Source organism: Felis catus, chromosome C2 (genome assembly GCF_018350175.1).
Source record: "Felis catus isolate Fca126 chromosome C2, F.catus_Fca126_mat1.0, whole genome shotgun sequence".
NCBI classification, from domain to species: Eukaryota; Metazoa; Chordata; class Mammalia; order Carnivora; family Felidae; genus Felis; species Felis catus.
The window spans coordinates 78,174,668-78,194,858 of record NC_058376.1 but is presented as its reverse complement, the minus strand read 5'-3'; the positions used below and the strand labels follow the sequence as shown (position 1 = coordinate 78,194,858).

General features: G+C 35.9%; 1 protein-coding gene across 7 annotated transcripts in view; it reads left to right on the top strand.

Moving 5' to 3' along the window:
- Nucleotides 1–566: 566 nt before the first annotated feature.
- The window catches only part of TP63 (tumor protein p63), a 229,293-nt gene continuing 209,668 nt past the window's right edge, over nucleotides 567–20,191 (top strand). For 3 of the 7 annotated variants that reach the window (XM_019839992.3, XM_019839991.3, XM_019839988.3), the window contains exon 1: nucleotides 931–1,116. In XM_019839992.3, the coding sequence (XP_019695551.1) occupies nucleotides 1,004–1,116 (113 nt within the window). In that variant the 5' untranslated portion in view covers nucleotides 931–1,003. Of the gene's footprint in view, nucleotides 814–925; nucleotides 1,117–20,191 lie in introns of those variants that run through there. The other 4 variants (XM_019839985.3, XM_003991796.6, XM_019839986.2 and 1 more) reach the window with 3 other exon arrangements.

Below are 20,191 nucleotides of genomic sequence, written 5' to 3'. Positions count from 1 at the left end.
ACTCTAAAGTAGGTTGAGCCAAAGTGAAACTCAAACCAGCAAAAACAGGAAAATGTAGTAAGAAAGTACAACAGACTGACAGAGGTTGAAGTAAACCTAGAATGTTTTCAATAACAGGCAATTTGAAATGATTTGGTAAGCTTCAAAAGAGTCTGAAGTAATATACTATTATCACTTTAAGAAAATCATGTGCATGTGTTTGAGGTAGGATATTAAAAACACCCAACTCAGTAATGGTTATTTTCTTTTATTTGTGGCAGGCAAAACTTCTAAGGGATGTGAATGGATATCTCTTTCTCTTAGTTGAGACGAAGAGTGAGTTCTAGGTTAAATATAATCAAGGAATTTCCCTGTCTTTGCTATTTGAGATTGTGACCACAACAGGCGGTTGGCTGAAAGGGAGAATGAAGTGGGGGGGGGGGAGGGGAGAGGCGGGCGGGGAGGTGGAGATGAAAACACACACACACACACACACACACACACACACACACACCCTTCCTAAGCAGCTCTGGGGGAAAAAAAAAAAAAAAAGCACCAGGAGCAGTTATAGAAGTCCTCAGTTCATATCAGTATGCAGATACAAGGAAACATTAATTAACTTAAGCAGGGTGGACACTCATCAGCTTAGTTCTGTTTCAAAAGTCCAGGCTGCTGAAATTAAACTCTGATGCCATTCATGCCAGCATCCAATCACCGGAGAGACCAGAAGTTCGGCGATGCCTCCAAGTTGCCCACAAGTGTGGCCACTATACCTCCAGGACTCTAAAGCCGTGGTAGAGGGGGAAGAACAACTTTAGAGAGGATGCCCAGCTGGTAAGAATCAAGTGTTTCTGAGGTTTTAGTCACTTGACAAATCTCATTGGCTAAAATCAAGAAACGCTCCGCCTCTTTGCAAATGTGTGTGAAGGGGGGAAGTGTCTAAACTTCTATGTCTGATAGCATTTGACCCTATTGCTTTTAGGCTCCTGGCTTTATATCTATATATACACAGGTATATGTGTATATGTTATATAATTGTTCTCCACTTGTTGACTGTCAAAGAGAGTTGGAGGAAATGAATTGTGAAACTTCACGGTGTGCCACCCTACAGTACTGTCCCGACCCATACATCCAGCGGTGAGTTGAAATGTGACGTAACTTCTATCAAAACTTAATTGGAGTGCCTTGTGTATTATGAGTGTTTCTGCTGTGGACAAAGGGCAACCCCTCCTTGTTTATGAGCACAGCGATATTATTTTGGACTTTCTGTGAACTGAAAGTGGTCTGTGGGCATCTTTTCTGATTTTAGTTCATGTCTGGATCTACGAAGTGACAAGGGTGGAAGACAATTTTCCCATGGTTTCTTGAAAAATTGTCACACCCCTTTAAGATGTTTAAACTCTGTTCTTTGCCTTGCTCAGCACTCACCCACCCAAGAAGAAGAAATGTCATTGGACAGGGACATGATAATCTGTGGTCTATCTTCGAGTCAAAATAAACACAGAATACTTTTGATTTATACATTAAAAATAGATGAAGTAGCCATTGTTATGCTGCCAGATTGTGGCTTGTCATTCTGACTCTAAGAAATATTTTCTTCTTGATTTGTTTCATAACAAACATCATCTTTTGACAAATCTGACTTTTAAAATTTATGATGATACTGAATTTTATTTATGTTTATAGGAAGAAACATTTGCCTAGTACTAAGAGGGAATATTAGCGAGCATGCACGATGTGTGTGTATGTGTTTCAAATTAGAGTTTGCTATTTTTAAACTGGTAAATGAAATCTGAACAGTGTTTTTCCAGTCATAAAGTTATGGGAGATATTTAAGTCGTATGTAGCAGTGTGATGTTGTTAATTTAACAGCATGAGATGTGATGTTGGAATTTCAAACTTTATTTTATAAGACTAATGAGAGAGGTCCTCTGAGTGTTGAAAATGGTGAGGTTCCAAAGGGGTTAACTTGTCATTCACCACCGGTGCTTATTGGAACCTTGTACTAGAAGTGGAGTGGGCTCTCTGGGAAGGGCTCAGTTACTGTCAAATTGCCTAGGCAATTATGGAAGATGTGTGATCTTTTTCATTAATATGACTTGTCACCATGTAGGACACTAATGTGGACTATGTAGACTTTGCTCCTCTTCCTGTGAGGTTTCTGGTGGGCTGTCTGAGAAAGCAGAAGCAGAAAAGTAAAGCAGAAAGGTAAATGGCGGAGAAAGAAAAGAGAGGAAGAAAAAGGAAAGAGAGAGAGAGACAGAGAGGAAGCAAGTTTGTGGTTTTCCAGGTTGAAATAGGAAATGTAAGTGGTGATTGGATTCCTGCCTTACTGTCTGCCATAAACGACAATGTTAACAAAAATGGACGGCCCTGGAGCTGATGTTCTTGGATAATTTGAAAATTAGATTTAGTTGGAGTTTGGGATTGGGTCAATAAAGAGCAAAATACCCAACATTTTCTGGTTCTCAAAATTTGTTTCCAGACACAAAATTTTCTATCCTACTGAAATTCTTTTGAAATGTTATTCTACGAGCATAGCTCTGGTGAAACATTTGCTGTATAATGCTTCCCTTGTGGATATCTTTTTTAAATAGGTACTTGGATCTACCTCAGCTCTAGAAGAAACTTTCTTCTATTGACTAGAAACCCACACGTCAATCCTGTATACCTCTGCCTTAGAGGCATTTCTAGTGATTGACAAGAGAAGCCTTTAAATATAAATAAATGAGAAAATTGCGTCTCAAACTGTCCCTGCAACCTGTTAATTCATGGAGCAAAAATCATCTGTTTTGGACATGTTGTAAAATTCAAAATACCCATAATACTTTAAAATAGTTTTACATTTTGCCAAATGCCCTGAGCTTTAATCATGGTGAGTGTTGTTTCTGGGGAAAGGACAAAAGCACATAGGGAGATGTGAGATAGCGGCGTGGGGGGGGGGGAGGGGGGGCGTGGGGTCAGGAAACATTTATTCACCTGATAAATGGTGTTAGGCAAGATGGTGTCCTCTCTATTTGTAATTAAAACTTAAGTGGCAAATAAAGAGCAGAAAAAAGTTCGTTGCTGATCATCTATCTACTCTGTGCAAGTCACTGGAAATACCAAAATGGGTAAGATATGGCTGTGATGTTCATTTATTTAACTCAGCGATACTTACATATTTAATAACAGATATATTTTCCTCAAATATTTTAAATGTTTTGCCACAGACTTTAAGAGCTGAATTATTATTATTTTCCTATCTATCCTGCTTAGTGAGTAAATGAATAAGTGGATTATCACTATAAGAAACCTGCGATACTGTATATTGCCAAAGTAAGAATAAACAATATTCACTTTAACGCCTAGTGAGTGAATGGGTTTGAGTTGCTTTTTCTTAGCAGACAACCCTTGTAGTTCTCAGTTTACAAAATCTATTTTAAGAAAGACCAAATTTAATCATTCCATAATCATCGTCATCTACATAGTTAAATCTGTCTTTTTCCTGACCTTGTCTTTTGAAAGAAGTCATGAAAGGGAATTTTCAAATGAGGAAAGAACAAGATATCTTGTTATTTTTAACTCCAAGCTACTTTAATGCATGATTTCCTTCTTTCACAGAATAGGATAAATGAGGGATGCTATTACCATTTATTACTGAATGTTAATGCCATTACCAAAAAGCCAATTTCAAAGTACTATGATAATCATTCTCTCAGTTAAAATTGCAATTTCACTGTTTTTTTTTCCTTTGCACCTAAAAATATTGACACTATACGTTTATTTCTGCCCCAGTATTGATCCTAATTTACTTTAGTCTTTGCAAAAACTTTTGATAACCACAGAGGCATGAAAACTATACAGCTTAGATTTCCCCTGTTGATGACATTGACCATTACAAAGAAGAGGAAAAGGTGGGAAAAATCACAAGCCTTGTCATTTTATTGCTAACTTGGTTTTCACAAAATATCAAAGCATAGATGAAATTATGCTAGATAAATAAATAAGAGCCAGTGGGTAAGTTACCATTTTCTTAAAAATGAAAACTGAACAATAAGTTCTGTTTACATTTTAATAGGTTAAAAACTCAAGATGAATCTAAAATTTAGCATTTTAGAAGCTAAATCTCTGTTAGTGTGTTGTTGGGTAATAATAGAGGCCGTCTTTCATCCTGTGTTTTTTTTTTTTTTTTTAGAATTGCCATCTAGTTTTTAAAATAGATTTTTTAATGGAGTAATTCTAAAAGAAAGATTAATTTCTTTCAAAATATAATTTTTTTGAAAATAAAGCAGTTAAACTGATAATAAAAATGAACCAAGATTAAATCTTGAACATAATATGATAGCCGAGGGCTAAAAATAAGAGAAAATGAAACATTAAAATTTGAACCACTTGCAGGATAATTTTGTGTTCTTTTTGCCAGTCCCCTCTATTCAAAAAAGCTCAAACTGCTAGCATGGTGTATGGATGAGTAAGAAGTATTTCCTGTGTAAATTACATATTTATTGAAAATGTTATGCTGTACTAGCTGAAAGGTCAACTTTATTCACTCTGTTTTCTAAATATATCCCAAAAGGAAGTGTGGTGACAGAGAACTTATAGTGGAAGATCATTTCATTTATCAGATGAAATCACAGAAAGGCAGGTGTACTTCTGTGTTGGGTGCCCTCCACTTGTCTCTCCACATGTGTCCTCCATTCTTCTTCTTGTTCTGTTCTTCTGGAAGCTTACTTCTAAAGACTACACTGACAGTTCCTTTATCCTCTGGTTTCCTCTTGGGTTAAAAGAACATAGGAATGAAGTTAGGATATATGTTTCCCAGGCCACTTCCCTGTTGGATTTTTTTACTAAAGGCTGCAGGTCCTGTCAGATGCCCTTGCCACAGGTCCAAATGTCTTGAGTTCAAGTAACTGGTCCCTACTCTCCCTTTCTTTCAAGCTTAGAGGTGGTAGCCAGTCTCAGCCATGATTAACTCCAAAAAGCCCTATCCTATTCCTTGTACCTTGATACATAGTTTCTTCATTAAATTCTCTACAATCACTCTTTTTTCAAGTGCTCTTACTCCTATCAGGATCATGACAAGTATGAAGATGAAATATACTCCCACAGTGCTCTTTATGCACATACAAAGACTTGCAGAATTGATATAACATATAATAATACAATTTCATATGTGAGATAAAGGATGTATCCATCCATTGCAAAACAGTTTTTAGTAAGGTTGCTCCATTCATTTTAGCCATCTCCATAATCACTGTTTGTCTGTAACAAGCCAGCATGCAACGGTCTGCGTGTATTGTCTCTATCAGTGCTTGAATTGAAGCAAGGCAGAAGGCAGGAAGAATTGGTTCCTAAAGAAATATGAAGGTACAAATTGTCAACAGGGACTAACGTATCCATCAGTTGTAACCAACAAGAAACTGCTTCAAAGCCTTACAATATTCACCAGAATAAGTTCTCAAAGAACTTTATGATCATTTGTGGTTAGCCCGAAGTATGACGGGTTACAATTCTGTATGCTACTCCTTTGCTGTAAGTGCATTTATTTGGGAGAGAGGCGGGGAAGTGTGTTAGTTGAGTGCACATAGAACTTGTTAAAAGATCTGAATCACAGTCTTAACTCCATCACTAACTGACTGAATGACATTCATGAAATCATTTAAGCTATTTAAGTAAAAGTTTCCTCATAAAGTAATCAGAGATTGCAACCTCTGATCTACTGTTCACGGCTGGGACTTGGAGGATTATATATGAACCCAACAGAACTCTGAAATGCATTCCCTTAGTGTAATGCTGAGTTGTGCTTCTGTGTGTGTAGCACATCAGCTAGACTGGGGATTCCTTTCCAGCAACAATTGTGTCCTCATGTGGGCATACCTGAAGTTCCATTTTGCTTTATATCATCTTTGAATTAAGGACAACAATTATGGGTCTTGGCATGATCTTGGCTTGTCTCTCTCAGTACTTATACTTCAGAATTGAGAAATCTGAATCCCAGAGGGGCAAAGTGTTTTTCCCCCAATCACAGAACAAAATAGAAGCAGAACCAGACCTAGAATTTAAGTCTCATTATCCAGTTCAATGTTATTTCTACCACAGAACATATTAATCATTTTATTAGAACTGTATAGAACTTTACGGTTAACAAAGTATTCCTGGTACCTTACATATCTCATCCACCTGGGAGGTGGGCAGGTGTGAAAGGCAGAATAACGGCCCCCAAAGATGGCCAGGTGCTAATCTCCAGAACCAGTAAATATGATATATTACACAGCAAAGGGGAATTAAGGTTTAAGCTGACCTTAAATTAGGCCAATCTTGGATTGCCCATGTGGGTTCAATGTAATCGTGAGAGTCCTTAAAAATGGAAATTGGAGGGAGAAAAAGAGTCAGAATTGTGATGTGAAAAACATCTTAACAGATTTTGAAGATGGAAGGGGATCATAAGCCAAGGAAGGCTGGCACTTCTAGACGCTGGAAAAGGCGAGGTAACAGATTTTCCTCTACAGCCTCCAGAAGGAATGCAGCCCTGCCAGTACCTTGACTTCAATCCAGCGGGAGCCATGTCAGGTTTCTGACCTACCCAACTGTAAGATCACGCATTTGTATCGGCTTAAACCACAAGTTCGCGGTAACTTGTTACAGCAGCAATAGGAAACTAATTCACCACGTAAAGGATTTTTATCCTCAAATTGTAGATGTAGAAACTCAAACTATTTTTTTTTTTTGGTTTTGATTTGTTTAAAGAATTCCAGAAACTATTTTATTTTATTTACTTATTTTTATTTTTTGGTGCTGAGTGGGGGCAGTAGACGATGAGAGTGAGATATAGTCCTAGACCTCAGGGAATCCAATGTAGAATTACATATATAGAGCTAATACAACGGAGTTCATGGGAGAGTAGGAAGACACCTGCTTGCTGAGAACTACAAATGCAAAGCACCCACCCTGGAGGCAGCAAATTGGAAGGGGGATCTCTGTTAGTAGCCTCTGTTCAAGTTCCTCAACATGCTTTCCATGGAGGTATATTATATTCAACTCTTAGATGGTAACTGATGCCCAAAATTGTAACATCCAAGTTGGCTTTCAGGAAAACATAGTGATGTACATTTTCATTTCTGATGTTTTCTGGAATTCAGAGAAATGTTCTATCAACAGCCTGAGACTATGATTTGATAAGTCTAGGTGGAGCCTTTGGATGACATTGTAAACAAAACAAACCTTTCTGATTCATGTAGTTCTCAGTCCACTATTGAAAAAACAGCTCTAGACCTTCTGATGCTATAAGGTTCCCAGTTAATTTTAGGTTTACAATTACATTGATACATCTCTCTGGGAAATTGAGGGTGAGGGGAAAGAATGCAAAACTAGCATTTTCTATCAAGAACTACAGATGATTCATTTGTTTGCACAACCAATTTTGAGACCATATAGCGAGACAAACTTGTACCCAGTGTCCCAATAGGAAGCTTGAAAAAAGGTACCCAATGATATGAACAACAGACACATGCCTTCCTAAAGAGAGACTTCATGTTCTCACTTTACTTAAGAGCCAAATGGATTGTGAGATTAAAGTAGCAATTTTCAATCTGTTTTAAGTCAAGAGAGCCAAGTTTCTGATTAGCTGTTTTGCAGCTCAAATTTGTCCTGACAGAGTTCCTATCTCCTTTAAATAACTCGCCAAGGAACAGTCCTCAAGCAACAAGTGATGGATGGATAAAGCACTATAATTATGATCAAAGTCCAAAGACTTTAGTCTATGTAATTATGCACTTCCAAACTCCTGAAAATCACTTTGTTCCATTTAAAATAGATGAGAAATGGACATGAAGTGATGTGTACTTATTGGTTAGTCAAGGTTTTGGAAATGACAGTTATTAACGTGTTGGTTTTACCTTAAGCCATAATATTTGGGAGATAATTTAAATGGAGAGAATTAATTGTCACTCTGTTCTTATTGTTTGCCTCCTATTCTTTACTTATATCTGAGTCTTAATTATGAATTAGACTCTTTAAAGTTCAGAATGAATTTGTTAAGTAGAGAGAGACATTGTCAGGCTCAAAATCCCCTTGCCACTTTCAAATTTCCAGTACATTTTTCTTTTTTTCAAATGAGCAAGCTTAATTTGTCCAGTTGAACAGAAAACACCCTTTCTCACTTTCCATGAACTTGGTTAGCTCTCTCATGATTGAGGGGAAAACCAGCATCATGACCATGTTAAAACTGATAAAGCATTTTGACTCAAAAAGCAAAAAACTGGATGTTGGTGTGATAATTTCATCAACCACATGGTTACCCAGGGTAGATTTTTAACATAAGCCTTTTTACAAATGGTAGTGTAGCTTGAAATAAATAATAGGATACCTACAAATCCATGGTAGAGGCAACACTGTAATAGAATTTGCCCTCGAAAGTTAAATATGTTATACCTAAAAATTGTTGACTGCATTTGACCTTTTTGCTTCATCATATCCTAACATTTCATCAAGAGAGTCAACTTTTAGAGCTTCCTTAAAAATCCCAAGCTTTTATATATTTTTTCTGAAATTCGTCATTAGCTTTTCTTCTTTCCTGTTTTTTCTGATTCTGCCAAACTTCTATTTTATGCTTTCATTTAATAGTGTCCTTTACTTCTTAACTACATAAATAAAATAAATATAGTATATTTATTGAAGCTTTCATTGAGAAAGATATCTTCCATTTTCTCCATAATATTACAACCTCCTCCAAATAGAAAGTGCTAATAAAATGTGTTTCCATTTTGTCTTTCTTTTTCCCACCTTTGTTATCTTGGGGGATGAATGAAAACTTTCTGTTGGACAGGATTTTCAAACTAAATTATGAGCAATCTAAAGGCTTCTAGTCCAAATGAAATTTTTCGGCATCTTAATTGATACTGTCAAATGTGATAAATCTTTCCACCTGTGTCAGCGATTCCCATACAGGCTGATGTGGATCTGAGATTTCTTTGCTAAAACTTGGCATATTAATGGATGATACACTCAAGTTAATGCTGGTGAATTCAGTTCATCTACAGAATCTCGTGTAGAATCAAGTCTTCTCACTGAGCAAAGGCCTTCGGTGTTGTCCTCCCCATGAATGCACTAGCAACCTTATTTCTGGCATTTGAGGTACCCCTCATCTTCCTACATACAATTTATATACAATTTTATCTTTAATTCTTGAATCCTTCAAAGAAGTAATGTGGAAAGTTTTTTTTTTCCTTTTTACTTTTCTCCTCCCCTTCCTTTCTTCTTTTTTTCTTTCACAGAAGCTCTGTATTTCTTTGCTTCTTAGGAAGACAGAATATATATGAAAAAGCTAAAAATATCACAAAGCACATTTTTTAAAACCAGTCTAAGCTTTTCTCTGCAAAAGTGAAACTGGGGCATTTTGTAAGCAAAAAATAAGAAATTGTGACAGTAACATATCCCAAATAAAAACACATAAAACTTACAACATATATAATTTTTGGTTTTATAAGAAAAAAAATTAGTATCTAGTTTATCTAAGTTGCTAAGTATATTTTAAAGGAGTTTTTTAAGTTAACTAATATTTAATAAATTGATAACGATGCTGGTTGGGTGACAAGAAATAGAAAGAGGGAAATGATAATGCTTTAAATAGTTCAACATTATCAACCATAAAACTATTCAATAATGTTCAGTAAATATATAATCCTTATTTTGTATATATGATAAGGAATTGAAAAACTGGGACGTTTTTAGTACTGTTTTTACTGCAGCAACACTGGTTCTAGAACCATCTGAATTAAGTGTGCAGTAAAGGAAGATCATTAATGCTCAGGAGGAAACATAAACATAAATGTTAGAACACTTTAGTTATTCTCAGAGGAAGTATATTCAGATAAAGGTACTTTTGAGTTCATATTAATGATATCAAAAATTATTTACTAGACAAATAACATGTTCCCAACAATGACGGAAGCCAACAGGGAAAAATGTTTTAAAACAGTTGTTTTATATGGCATCTTCTAGGGCCAAAATTTTTTATACATAGAAGTTATAAGAAAATAATTTCAATGTTTGGGATGACTGGGTGGCTCAGTCAGTTGAGCATCCAACTCTTGACTTCAGTTCAGATCATGAGCTCACAATTAGTGGGATAGAGCCCCTTACTGGGCTCTGAGCTGACAGCGTGGAGCCTGCTTGAGATTCTCTCTCTCCCTCTCTCTCCGCCCTTCCCCTACTCACACGTGTACGCTCTCTCTCTCAAAATAAATAAACATTTAAAAAATGATAATTTCAATGTTTTAATTATAAAAATAAATAATAACTTCTAATTTGTTATGTATTTTTGCGTTTAACATAAGTAACTGCATAGGGATCACAATATCAATGCAACTTAATATATTTATTTCCATTAATGAGCCTTTAGTTTGTTATAATTTTTATTAAATTTTATTAACTTTTATAATTTTTATTAAAAATTTACAATATTATATACCAGCTTTTTTTTTTTTTTTTGACTCATTTCCTTGGGATCATCCCATGGAACATATATCTAAGGAAAGCAAACTAATGCATGTTCAGGCCATACAAAGTGCCATATAATACCTGCATTATCTCCTATAATACATTTTTTGAGGCAAGTGACATCCCAATTTGCAGATGGAAGAAAAAAATACTCAGAGTGGTAGCTAATACAACCAGGTGACTTAACTAATAAGTGGAAGGATCGCTTTGTATTTTCCTCCTCATCTGAGTCAGAATTGGAAACCAGGGCCGTCTCATCTGAAGACTTGGCCACTTTCCCCACAATATGCTTCCACCTAAGAAGTGAGAGGGTTCGCAAATAAAAAGGAATATATTTTTTCAAGTTTCTGCAAAACATTACTATTGAAAGGGACACGCCAATGTATTTTGTCAGAGTCCCAGCTTTGGCTATTACTATATTTAATTTTTGCTAATTCAATGGATGTAAAATGATGTGGCTTTAATGAACACTTTTCTATTAACTGGGGCAACTAAAGAAACCACGGTTACTAATTTTTAAAGATGTCAACTTTTGACACTGTGTTTCTAGAAAAGGAGGATGAAGCATAAACAGCTAAGTATCTCATATTTATTGAGTTCTTACTATGCACCAGAAACTATTATAAGCGTTTTACATATTTAATTTTACACATTTAATCTTCAAACCACCTTAAGGAGATTTACTAGGATTATCAATTGCTAACCAAGAGACAGTAGTATAATGTTTAAGAGACTGGATTTGGGGGCCAGTGTGCCTTGATTCATATTCCTTCTCTGCCAATTGTTAAATCTCCTAACTTAATCTCTGTGTCTATTTCCTCATGGATAGTAGTATCTACCTGACTGGGTTGCTTTGAGAATTAAATGAGTTAATAGTATAAATTGCTTAAGAGAGCATCTGGCACGTAGAAATCTCTAGATAGGTGGTAGCTCTTAATATTCAGATTCCATAGATGAAGACACTGAGGCACAGAATAACTTGTCCAGGTAACATCTGGACACTCATGGAGATGAGTAGGATCCTGATTTATAGAAAATTATTGTTTATAGTCTGTGCCTTAGTTAACTCTCAGTAAATTTTATGTGGGAATGGTTTTTGTCATAAGTTTTGTCTTTTTGGTATGCTTAGAGACCATAAAACAAATCATTTACATTCTAGAAAAACAGTCTAAAGAGGGGAAATGTTACCAAGTACATTTTGTACCATTAATACAATCCTGGAGAGCCAAATTTGAGGACAAACTGCTCTACAAATGCATAATATGTGAATGAATGAATGAGTGAATTAGTGAATGAATCTTTTGCATATCACAAATAATTTCTGTTGTATTTCTCTCTGATATACCATAGAACTTTATATTTATCTTAAGGTATTTATATTTACTTAAATCACTAAGCTCTTCATTGTTTCTGATTATATACTGTGTCTTACATGGAGTCCTGTACATAACAGGTATTCAATAATTATTTGTTTAACTCAGTTGAGATGTTTTGCTCCATATTTGTGCACTTTGTTCCCTCCCCCTCACTCCTCAATCACCTTTCCCTCCCTTGATACATGGTCTTACACCAAATGAAGGACCAAATGGAAGATGTAGGCATATAGGAACCTGGCCTACTGGTATTTGTCTCCTTATAACAGAGATAAATCTTGGCCAAAAAGTTGAAAATGAAAATTAGAAAAGCAAATGAATTGGGTTTGAGACTAGAGATGGTTGCTTGTCATATCCATAATTTATTCCTTGGCAAAATGGTTTTGGTCGTCATGGCAAACCATGTGAGAACCCGTGTAAGGCAGACACTACCAGAAACCAGAGGCAGCTTGGGTCTGAAACAGGCTTCTCTAGTCACAAGGGAGTGCCATGATTTTCATTGCTCAAGAATTCTGTTCAGTCTCAACCAATGGGAACCTTGAAATGAAACTATCTGGCTGGGTAACTAATGCTACTCTTGGCAGCAGCAGTCTATGGATCCTTTTCATTGAACGGGGACAGACTATAAATAATAGCATTTGTCTAGCACTTTATCACTTCCAAGAACTCCAGAAGTCCTAACAAATAGACACTAATCTTGAACTCCAGTTTGTAGGTAGAAAGGTTTTAAACACAAAGAGGAGGGTCACTATAAAAAAGATAACAATCTAAATGCTGATGTGGTTCTTCAGTTTCAGATTTTAAGCTAAAAGTGACTATTCTGTTATACTGGACTTTTTAGTAATTAGTCATGCCCTAAAAACTAGGTCATCACTGGGGCATAAATTTTTTTCTAAAAACAGGAGTAGTATCTGTGCTAAGACAGTGACTGGTCCATATGTCTATGTTCTGTGATGAGTAGTTGACCAAAGTTATTAAATCTAATCTATCTCAACAACCTCTCTCTTAGAGGGCCCAACTCAATAGTTTCTCCTCTGGTGGCTCCTTTAGTCACACAATAAAATCCAGGAGGCTGGTGGAGAGAAATGATTCATTGTGTTAGCCTAAAGAGCCTTTGCAAAGCCACACAAGGCTTTAGCCACCCTCATCTTACAAGATACAACTACCTGGGCAGTGTGCATGTAGCTGCCCTAGGAAGCCAAATGAGGAGTCTGTCCTTCCTCCATTCCCTTCTGTGGATGTTTCCAAGAATAGAAAAGTTAACACTAAATATCATGAATTCCCAAAACCCTGGACTACAGAATATGCATGAGTTTTAAAGAAAATGGGTATTTATTTCATTTGAAATGAAAATATTGCTTTTTTTATTCTTTAAGTTTTTATTTAAATTCCAATTAACAGATAGTGTAATATTAGTTTCAAGTGTATAGTGATTCAACACTTACGTACAACACCAGTGCTCATCACATGTGTACTCTTTAATCTTCATCACCCCTTTAACTCCTCCTCCACCTCTCTTCTGGTAACCATCAGTTTCTTCTCCATAGTTAAGAGTCTGTTTGTTGGTTTGCCTCTCTCTCTCTCTCTCTCTCTCTCTCTCCCTCTCTCCCCCTCCTTCTCTTTGCTCATTTGTTTTGTTTCTTAAATTCCACTTATGAGTGAAATCATGTGGTCTTTATCTTTCCCTGACTGGCTTATTTCCTTCAGCATAATACTCTAGCTCCATCCATATTGTTGTAAATGGCAACATTTCATTCTTTTTAATGGCTGAGTAATATTCCATTCATATATACTACAACTTCATGGCTAAAAACAACACAAGAAACAACAGGTATTGGCAAGGATGTAGAAGAAGGACAACCCTATTGGCCTGTTGGTGGGAATGCAAACTGGTGCAGCCACTCTGGAAAACTATATGCAGGTCCCTCCAAAAGTTAAAAATAGAACTATCCTACAATCCAGCAATTACACTACTAGGTATTTACCCAAAGAATACAAAAATACGAATTCAAAGGGATACATTCACCCTGGTGTTTGTAGCAGCATTATCTACAATAGCTAAATTATGGAAACAACCCACAGTCCATCCACTGATGAATGGATATAAAATATTACTTCTTTTAAGGAAATCCATATTAAGAGACCCAATGAGATCACTTGTATGTCATAACTAAGATGCTTACAGATTCCTGCATGAAAAGACTAAATAACTAATTTTGAAGGTCTTTTATAATAGTATTTTGTCAATAGTAGTACAATGTACTACTCAGTGGGAATACATAATTCTATAATTTTTAATAAAATATATTTATAGTATAGTTTCAATTTTTTATGCATCCCTATGTTCATTGCATCATTCCAATAGCCAAGGCATGGAAGCAACAGTTTCAAAACTTTAAGGGAAAAAAGTGAGGCAGGGAGAAGAGGAAGAGGAAAAAAGAGTCTTTCAATGATTGTGTGCTCAAATGTCATGACCTCTTATTTAATTGCAACCTGACCTCTTCCTTTCATAATCCCCAGTTCCTTACTATACTATTTTGTCCATATAACATCTTTCAAAATACTATTTCATTTGCTTTCTGTATTTATTGCTTATTCGTCTCTTCACCGTGGAAGTTAAACTCCACAAACCCAGGGTATTTGTCTCTTTTGTGCCCTGATTTATCCCAAACACCTACAACAGTGCTAGGCACTTGTGCATGTTCTGTAAATTCCTGTTAGCTGATGAGCTATGGGAAAAGGGCTAATAAAAAGGCCTTAGTTACTGTTAGTTATATCATTTTTCCTGATGATAAGATATGATTTCTTTAAAATGAGTGGGAAAAAATCATACTGAAAAAAAAAAAAGAAAAAAAAAAGAAAGAGTTTCTCATTTGCCAGGGAAATAAGGCTTAAAAGAGTTGGGTAAATGACTCAACATCATGGAGCTGGTCAGTGGAGGAACCAAAACTCACAATCACCATTGCACACTCAGAATACAGTGTTCTCACTCAACTTGGCCACCTATCCTGTTTGTAAGCTTGAGCATCTTATTTATCCAAAACTCTCATAGTTGTTCAGGGTTTTATCATGTAAAATCCTTCACATATAGGATTTGAGCTCCAGAGCTAATATTTCCACCTTACAGATAAAGAACTTGAAGGTAGAGAGCTAGTGACTTGCTGATGTCACACAGATGCCTATTTGAGGGCAAAGGCAGACTTAGAATCCCGGAACTTAATCAAATAGCCTTTTTGTTATGACATATTTTTCTCTTGCAGCTGTTAAATTAAAAACTGTACTGAGTCCGTCTATGTGCCAACCCCTATTCCACACACTGGTGAGCAAAAACTTGTCGCTGTTATTGTGGAACTTGCACCTCCAGCCCACAAATAAGCATGTGATATGTTGAATGGTAGACATTCTCTGTATAAAAGGGAGGTAAGTTAAGGGGTATAGAGAGAGAATGACAGGTTTGGAAGAAGTACTATATTAAATGGATGGCCATCTTTAAATCCTCTTAGATGAAGTGACCTTTGAGTGGAGATCCGAAAGGAATAAGGAGGAGATCTGGGGGAGAAAGAGAATCCCAGGCAGGGAGTGCAGAGATCAGAGTAGCTGGAACAGAGTCAACAACAACCAAGTTAAGAGGTGAGGCCAATTTTCAGAGAGCAGGGTTTCGGAAGGTGGATGTAAAGAAGGATTGATATTTCTCCCCTAAGGATGTTATTTTTTCTTCTATTTTAAAGAATCACTTTGGCTGTGTGCTCTGTGGGGAATAGACTATAGAGATCAAGTTCAGAGGCTTTGGTTCCAGATGAGAGTTGATGGTGCTTTGTACCAAGGTGGTAAATAGTGGTGGTATCAAGGATATATTTCAAAAGGTGACCAATACAATTGTTGAAGTTTGTAGAAGGACCTTATTTGGCGCTTGGGTGTCATCTGTAAAAGGGCATCTCATCTCCACAGCATGGCATTACCTGAGTAAGTATATGTCCATCCAAAGCTAGCTCTTAAACATGAAAGCTTAGAAGCCTGATATTTCAACACAACATCAATTTCTTGGTTAACCAAACATTCTAAGATGGATGTGTGAAAATGGAAAGTCAGTGTGTTAACTCATAATGAGAAGTATGACTACCTTGAATAAGATTCTGTTGACTGATAAGCATATTCTTCTCCCGTAGACATACTGTAGGGGATAGCAAATTAGACTCATAATGTTGCTAGGTGAATAAGGCATAGCAGAAACAAAAATGGAGGTAACGGATAATTTGATAACCTGATCTATCTCCGTATAACTAAGTCCATAAAGATACACATACTGAAAGGAACATATAAATACTCATATACCAGAATATACAGGTCTCACAACAGAGCTAGAGACCCGAAAGCATGTATCTCTCTTCTTATTCCTCAACCCTGACCAAGAACCAAGAAATTCTCTGTTCCACTTTGACTAGTACCTTCTTCCTTTAAATATGTTAATATGTTTAATAGGAGTTTACTCTAATTTTGGCCTGAGATCATTTCTCTTTGGTGACTTTGCCAATGAGATCCACTATATTTTTGCTTTACTCACAAAAGGAATGAATCTTACGTCTCAGTTTCTGAGTTATTCCTAGTGTATGTAACTATTATGAACTGTCTTACATAATTCTCCTAAAATTCTGCTTAATAATTATCTCTTACATTTAGACTGATCGAATCAAAACAAGTACAATTTTCTTTTCAAATCATGGTACCTGCTGATCATGTTGTTGTTGTAGCTGTTACTTTTAGAATAATAATACTCAAATAACCTAATTTTCCAGATGTCTCAGTTGAGTCTACCTAAAACTAGACTATTTTGGATATATGGAAGATAAGATTTCATGAGCTGTAATTGTTAAGCAAAAAATCCTTTGAGTGTTTAATTTTCTTCAAGCCTTTTGCCCTAAACCATGTTTCATTATAATAAGATGCTTGTCTAGTTGTCTGTAACATTTATATTTTTTAAGGGATTAAATCTAAGCAGATCTTAGTCTTTGTTATTTTAGCTCCAAAAGAGTGTGTTAGGTAGAAGCATCTCAAGTGTTTCATGTGGTCCTTTGTGCTCGGGGAAGAAATGGTTGAATTTCAGCCCACCCTCCACTAGGGCTGAAAAGATTAAAGAATCAACTCATGATTAGATCCTCTCTTTATGTGTGTTTATGTTATTCATGGTAAATGCTATATACCTAATCTCCCATTTATCTGTGAGACAACTTTGTGCTTATTAGCTAAAGCTGGGAAAGTATGAGACCCATCTGCCAGCAAATGTCCTAAAGTACAAAACCAGTTGAAGTATCCCGGTAAACGTATGAGATAAATAAATACTTAGATAAAAGCATGCTGTTTTTATTTTTAAAAATGTAATGATGCCAAAGAAACAGATGACAAGTATCATTTGTGACAAAATGAAATATAAATTATTAAGATGGAAGCGTATATGAAACAAAGATAGGTTGTATTTTCTTCTACATATTATATGGAAAGAAAATCTGTTTCATTTTAGATCAAATCACGATTACTTTGTTTAACAGCTTTGATATTAGAACCTAAAAGTCTCCGAGGTTACTATTAGGGAATTTACTAAGAGGTAAAAAGTGTACAAATTTCTAGTGTATATATTCTTTTACATTAACTTAAAGAAGTATTTCTCAGCTGAGTTTTTTTTTTTTTTTTTATGGAACAGGTCTGATATTACTAATGTTTATCTTGCAAAAGACTAAAGTGATCAGTTATGCCAATGTTGTGATACCTTTTTATAAAAAGTATCAAAATATCTAAAAAAAAACCCTAAAGGAATAACCAATAGAATAAATTGAAAAACCTACAAATTACAAAGCCCTTTCGTATTGCATTAATGACCTAGTTATTCAGAAATGTCTCTTGTACTGAGATACCTCACACTCAGATTTCAACATAAAATTTCTTGGCCCAACTCTTTCATGCCATGTCCTCTTATTTTCCATTGTCACATGCCCTCAATGTAATTTTTGTTCAGCTTGATGAGCTGGAAGAGATCTTAATTGGGTTGGTGGAGAAAAGCCAAATACTAGCTTTTGCATTCCACTGAGAACACCTGAGTGGGAAGATCATGGGACAGCTCTTGAACTGTAGCTCTCTGCAGTGTATTTCATGGTGATTTCAAGCCTCGATCATCAGTTACAAAACAAATATCATAGTTTATAGTCTCAGGGACTCACAGAATTTGCAGAAGTGAAAGGATCATTAGTAATATTTTTAAGAGCTATTTTTAGTCTATTGGAACACAATTAAATAGAAATTGAGACATCTGCTTCTGTAAAATATTTAAAAATCAGAGACTCCTGGTTTCACTCCAACATGTAAGGATCTTTGAGGTTGTCACTCTTTCTCTTACAACAACAACAACAAAAGCTGGACAAAGTGAAAGCCAATTGCTTTTCTTGGACCCATCAGTGAAGTAAAGTTGCAGGACAAATCGCTACCACAAAGCCTAAAAAGATAGATTCATCCAGAGACATATGGTATGGAACTACCTAGCCACAACTGAAGCCACAAAGTAGGAGGAAAATTTAATTGGTAACATTGTTTAATTGCTGGAGGTTGCTTCAACCATCTCGGCACCGACAGATCCGTTGGAACTGCAGTCTTAGAGGAGACCCCCCCCCCCACCTTTCTTGCACTGATACCAGAAACCCCACCAGGTTCTCAAAATGGAGACTGAGTAAAATCCTCCACTGAAGGGGAAGGAAGGAGGAACCATTGTGAAATCAATGGTTTTCTCCATAACGCCGCAGAAGGACTGTTATCCAGAAGGAAAGACTTGGTCAGAAGCTCATCAGTTGGGAATCTTCTCACTCAAGCCCCATTCACATGCAATGTCTTAATAAGGAGAAAAAACAGCATCGTTGACAGTGTAAGGGTTCAAGGAAATAGATCAGAAACACTGCAGTCTGAAAGGAAGAAGTGGTCAGGAGCAATAAAGCTATATCAGTGGAGAAGCACTTCTGAAGATAACATCCCTGTGATACACACTGAATAACTGAGATTTAATTGAAATATTATAGAGCCTTCTTCTCCACAACATCTCACCACTATATCAGGTGGACTCCAGTATAAGAGCAGCAAATTCAGCTGAAAGAGTTGCAAGGCACAGACTCTCGTAGAGGAAAACTCAAAATCAAAAAAAGAAAATAAAAATAAGGACACTAGAGGAAGTTGACGTTTCTGACACCTATACCTCCTGCAAACTTCAATTATAACCTAACTTCTACCAGTATTGACATAAATCATCCAACTAAAGGCAAATTTATTTGTTCCTATCATTCAATTGCATGTGCAGTTTTCAGCAAATCCCCAAGCATGTAAAGGGTAGAAAAGTCACAGTATTAAAAACAAAACAACCATTATAAACAGTCTCAGATATGATATCGGTGTTGGAATTATCCAACAGGAGATTAGTATTGTAAGGCTCTCATAGAAAAAGTTGAAAACCTGCAAAAAACTGATGAATTATATAAGAAGAGAAATGGAAAGTTTAAGAATCAAACGGAGATGATAGAAATAAAAAAAATGCTAAAAAAACACTACAGTTTGTCCCAGATACGCAAGACTGGTTCAACATTCAAAAATCAACTAATGTAATCCATCACATTAATAGGCTAAAGAAGACAAATCACATGATCATATCAACAGATGCAGAGAAAGCATTTGACGGAATCTGACACCCATTCATGACACAAATTCTCAACAAATTAGTCTCAAATTGATAAAAAAAAATCTACAAACAACCTATTTAATGATGAGAACATCATATAACATATTTAATGATGAGAAACTAGAAGCTTTCCTGCTAAGATTTAATGATGAGAAACTGGAAGCTTTCCTGCTAAGATTAGGAACAGGCAAGGATGTCCCTTCTCACCACTGCTTTCAATATCTTATTTGATGTCCTAACACAGTGAGACTAGAAAAGGAAATTTAAGGTATACCGTCTGGGAAGAAGATATAAAACTCTTTTATTTGCAGATGACATGATTATCTATGTGGGGAATCCAAAAGAATCAACAGCAACAACAAAAAACTTCTGGAGCTAATAAATGGTTATAAACAAAGTTGTAGGGTGTAAGTTTAATGTACAAAAATCAATTTGTTTCCTGTATACTAACAGTAAACAAGTGGAATTTTAAATGAAAAAAATTAAAATAGCACACAAAAAATCACTTAGATACAAATCTGACAAAATATGGATAAGATCTGTATGAGTGCATCTACAAAACACCGATGAAAGGAGCCAACGTACAACTGAACAGAGAGTTATTCCATGTTTATGGATAGGAAGATTCAATATTCTCAAGACATGAGTCCCACCC